The sequence below is a fragment of the Acyrthosiphon pisum genome, unplaced genomic scaffold (genome assembly GCF_005508785.2).
Source record: "Acyrthosiphon pisum isolate AL4f unplaced genomic scaffold, pea_aphid_22Mar2018_4r6ur Scaffold_42;HRSCAF=326, whole genome shotgun sequence".
NCBI classification, from domain to species: domain Eukaryota; kingdom Metazoa; phylum Arthropoda; class Insecta; order Hemiptera; family Aphididae; genus Acyrthosiphon; species Acyrthosiphon pisum.
This window is the reverse complement of record NW_021773823.1, coordinates 20,875-25,813: the sequence shown is the minus strand read 5'-3', so window position 1 is coordinate 25,813 and position 4,939 is coordinate 20,875. Positions and strand designations below refer to the sequence as shown.

Below are 4,939 nucleotides of genomic sequence, written 5' to 3'. Positions count from 1 at the left end.
CATTTCACCTTAGTTACACAATTTTCTACTCCAAATTTCCAAATATAAAATATTTAACTACCTATATGTGCCTATGTAACATACTAACATGTAAGTGAATATGGATTTATATTTTATTTTTCGAAATTTTTATTGATAGAGATAATACCTACCTACAAATTTCGGTAGGAAATAAAAGATTTATAATTATCAGTGATAATATCTTAATAATTATTTGTGCTATAGACGCATACCTATGTCAATTTGAACACTAGTTCACAGATATTTACAAACAAATGCCCAAATCAATTTTTATTAAAATTAAGAATGGATCTAAGTTATTGTCAAAGATAAACCTAATGAATTTTACATTTTTTAATATAACAATATTTTTCATCCTAATTATGGTTTTGCCTAGTAGTGTTCAACCTTTTTGACTCGCGATCCACTGTTTTTGTAACAATATTTTCACAACTCGTGTCACCTTTTTAAGCCATGAAAGAAAAAAAACTTTAGCTTTGCGTAATATCCCGTGTGAATACGCCCGGAACTGGGGGCACAGACCGAAGGACCACTCGGTGCGAACCGAGAGAGAACGACCATAATTTGAGAACCGTCAGAGAATGCCTACTACTGTTCTGAGTAGGCAACCCAATCTACGACCGTCAGAGAACGCCTACTACTGTTCTGAGTAGGCAACCCAATCTACACCTGACCAAAGTGACAATCAATTTCACGACGACGAAATCGGCCGTGGACGGGAGGTAGTACATGGGAATCAGGAAGTACAGTTTAATTATCGAGGGGGGGGTCTCTGTGGTCGAATCGGTTTGGTGCAATGACCACAGAGCTCACACCAATCAGAGACTTAACACTAGCTTAAAATTAAGGCAGACTGATGTATAATGGTAGTCCTCTGAGGATTGACCCGACACACTGGACGACCTGGGCGGCCTCTCACACAACGTATTTGTTGCTGGCGGACTTACGCAAAACAACTCTCTGGAGACAGATTTGGACGATCGTGACGGCCTCACACACCACTCGGTTGAATGGCTGGATGCAAAACAGATGACACCAAATCCTATGTCTGACAATGTCCAGCAACCAGACGAGGGTTAGTAATTAATTTAGAATAACTCACGAATATTGCTGGTAACGATGGATATTTATTTTTGACACAAAGTTGCGTTGTCCGTTACAATAGCCCCCTTTAGACGTAAGCGATTTCGGGCGCGCTTGGAATGGACGCGACAAGACCGCGTGATAAAACGTTGCGTTTAAAAATAAAATCGTGTGCCGACTTATCACTTATCCAGCCCAGTACAGACTTGTCGCCCGTACCAAAACCGTCGTGTTATCATTAAACACACCTGCTTGCCACGCGCCCTTAACCTGCACGAAATTGTTTTATTTCGTTTTTAATTACGATTTGCCGAGCACCTGTTGGTGAAAAAATTATTTTCAGGTAAAATTGATCTCCTCAGTATTTTACAATAGCAACAGTTTTAAATTTTTTCCAAAATATTAAAGTTTAAGGTTTTTGGTTTTAGAAGATTGATAAACCAAAAATTATGTTATACAATTTTGAATTTAAAATCAAGCTTTTGTTTTCAAAAAGATGAAATTATATTATATAATAAAATTATTAAAATTCTCGTGTCACAATATATCAAATATCTTGGCAAATATCTTGATCATAATACTCATGTACGATCCTGTACAGACTTGTCACTGCATGTGTGATCTGACACTAGCTTGAACGAGCTTGTACTTAACCAGCACTCACTTCGATTTCGTGTCTTGAGTAGGACTGCGCGATTATTTTTTTTCTTCAATAATCGAATATTTTGAAATTTTTCGATTATAATCGAATAATCGAATATTCTCAAAGTATAGTACGATTATTAATCGTACGACGAATAATTGAATAGTATTCGAATATTCGAATAATCGAATAGTGTTATCGATTAATCGATTAATCGAATAACCGATTAATCGAATAATCGAATGACGAATAATCGAATAACAATCGAATAATCGAATAAACGATTAATCAGACAATGAATAATCGAATATTCGATTTTTCGAAATTGACTTAATTAAATTATTACTTATAATCAAATATTCATACTATATATTATTGCTCTAATATTTGAAATGTGACTTGTGAGTAATCAAAATATAATTGTTCAGGTTTAACCGTTTTATTAATAAAAATGAAAAATAAACTTAATATGCTATAAAAATGTACTGCCATTTACCTTAAGGGCTAGTCTTACATCTTAAAAATAATAAAAAATAAAATAATATTTAAAACACTGGTTTAGGTACATAGTCCTTATTCATTGTTAAGAAAATAAGCTGGCTGGCATGTTCGTTGGTCAACGATGCTCTATGATCAGTTAATACACAGCCACCTTTACTAAAAATACGTTCAGATGCTACGCTTGTAGCCTGAACTGTCATAGGTTTTTTTTGGCTGAAACAAACATTATAGGGTAAGTGCTTTTGTTTAAGTTCCACCAATCAAGTGGATCTTGTTCAAATCCAATTATTGGGTTGTTTAGGTATAAGTCCAATTCATTTTTGACCTTTTGGCTTAATGGAACTTCCTACAATGATACAATTAAAAAGTATTAACAATTAAGTAAAATTATATATTATATTCAAATTCTTACTTGAAAATTATTTATGTTATTTTCAGGAGTGCCAAAAATTACTGACAGTCCAGTTTTAGTTTTTTTTTGTGATACCGGTTGACTAATACTATTATTGACACAGCTGTCACTTTCGTTACTGTTGTATGTACTTTCACAAAATTCACAGACGGTTTTCTTTAAAACCGATACATCATTATATGTAATGTATTCGATTTTAAACCTCGGATCCAATACGGTACACATAATCAGCAATGTGTTATCTTCATAGCGTTGATCTAGAACCTCAATAATAGTTTTATACATGGTCTTAATTTGTCTTCCGTTGATTTCCATATCATAATTTTCATTTGGTTCAGTAATTTGAGAAAATTTTGACTTCAGTGAAGAAATCACTGGCAGTATAGCCGAACCCGTGACATAAGAATCGCTGGCTAAATTATCGGTGATTTCCCTGATAGGCTGTATAATAGAACTTAGGTTTTTTAACACAATAATATCGGATTCTTGAAGAGATAAATTTTTATAGCAGCCATTTTTATATGTTCGTAGGAAACTTGTGAGTCCAAGTTCTTGTTCAATTATAACTTTAATTAGATCCAGCATCGACCACCAACGAGTTTTTGAGTACGATGGAAATTTTTTATTTGGCAAGCTAAATTTTTCCTGGACTTTTCCCATTTCACGAACTGCCTTCCAACTATGTGCAAATATATTGTGTATTAATTTTACCTTATGGACTACATCTTTTATATCGTCCATATTAAAGATTCGTGAAACTGCCGTGTTAAGGGCATGACCAAAACAGGCTACATGTGGTACATTTAAATTACGTACAGCTTTTAACATATTCGATCCATAATCAGTTACTATCGAACATATTTTCCAATCTGGAATCTCATAGTCTAAAATAATCATTTAAACTACATCAGATATATTCTCCCCAGTATGGTCCTCTGATAGTTCAATGCAACCTAAACAGGCTGAAATTAATTTAAAGTTGGCGTTGATGAAATGGCACGTAAGACCAATAAATGGTTGGTTTGAACTTGAAGTCCAGCAGTCCGTGGTGAGTGTTAAGAAATTAGCACCCATAATTATGTTTTGTATAATGTTACGTGTCTCACTATACATAGTGGGAATTCGGGATTCTGTAATCGTTTTTCGGGATGGTAGCTTGTAGCTAGGATTTAATGCATTAACAAATACTTTAAATCCTTCCTTTTCCACTAAACTGTACGGCATCATATTCGTTGCAATGAAATAAGCAAGAGCATTATCTATTTTCATTTTTGCACTTTTATTCACAGTGAATTGTGACATTTTTAATTGTGTGGTTTTATTTGAGCTTGTCTCGTGAACTATGGCAATTGAAGAGGTGTCAGTAGAAGATGACTGAGAAAAACTTGCAGATTGACCTATTTCTAGTTGTTCGTTTGAAGTAGAAAGTTGTGGCAATAACGAATTCGATTCAACAATTTCAGACCTAATAAAAATATAACGAAATAAGTACCTAAACGAATATTTAGACAATTTAAATCCTTGATTCAAGTTAAAAAAAAATCTACAATAATTTTATATTTGTAGTTAAAAATGGATAAAATGATAAACTTTTATAGCTAAGGCTTGAACATTTAAAACCAAGTTCCTCTTAAATAATTTATATTGAAACCAAAAAATCAATAATCTTCATAAAAACACTTTTTTTAATGAAAAAGTATTTTAAAAAAAATTATATTTTAATGAGTTATTATTTTAAGTAATTTTTTTGTAATTTAAAAATATTACCCATTGGCATGAGTTAAAGTGAGGGAGCACAGTAAAATATATTACTTTAATAGGAATAATATTATAAAATATACATATACATATAATTAGTAATGTTTGTGTACATTATATTTAAAAAAAAAGTAATTTAATACCAGAGAACACTCATACAGAGGCAGTTACATTCATGCTGTAATAGAAAAAAAACATAGTTCAATTAATATTGAATTATCAAGAGATTATTATCAATATTAATCAGTTCAAATAATACAAAGGGCCCCGTAAATGTGGTACAAATAAAGCATAATGATTTCTTAAATTTCAGAGAATTATTGACATAAGTTTTTGTGCATATTTATGATTTTCAAGTACTTGAGTATTACAATTTAAACCCTAAAACACAACATGACTAATAATATGATATTTATTTAAAATTAACTAAATAATTAAAAATTAAAAAAGGTGGGTAAGTGGATGTCGCTCTGCTGTACAGTAGGTTACAAGTGGGTCACTGTATACTTAGCTTCTTCTTT

At 32.2% G+C, this 4,939-nt stretch overlaps 2 protein-coding genes across 2 annotated transcripts in view; one reads left to right on the top strand and one right to left on the bottom strand.

Annotated features, from left to right (window-relative positions):
- Positions 1–1,101, top strand: part of LOC103310571 — a 25,275-nt gene extending 24,174 nt beyond the window's left edge. The window contains exon 2 of the mRNA XM_008189257.1: positions 992–1,101. Coding sequence (XP_008187479.1) covers positions 992–1,101 — 110 coding nt within the window. The remainder of the gene's footprint in view (positions 1–991) is intronic.
- Positions 1,102–2,292: 1,191 nt separating this feature from the next.
- Positions 2,293–3,557, bottom strand: LOC103310570. Its single transcript, XM_008189255.1, has 3 exons — positions 2,703–3,557; positions 2,473–2,594; positions 2,293–2,404 (listed from the first exon to the last, which is right to left on the bottom strand). Exons 1-3 carry the CDS (start codon positions 3,555–3,557, stop codon positions 2,293–2,295), a joined length of 1,089 nt encoding a protein of 362 aa, XP_008187477.1.
- Positions 3,558–4,939: the final 1,382 nt, after the last annotated feature.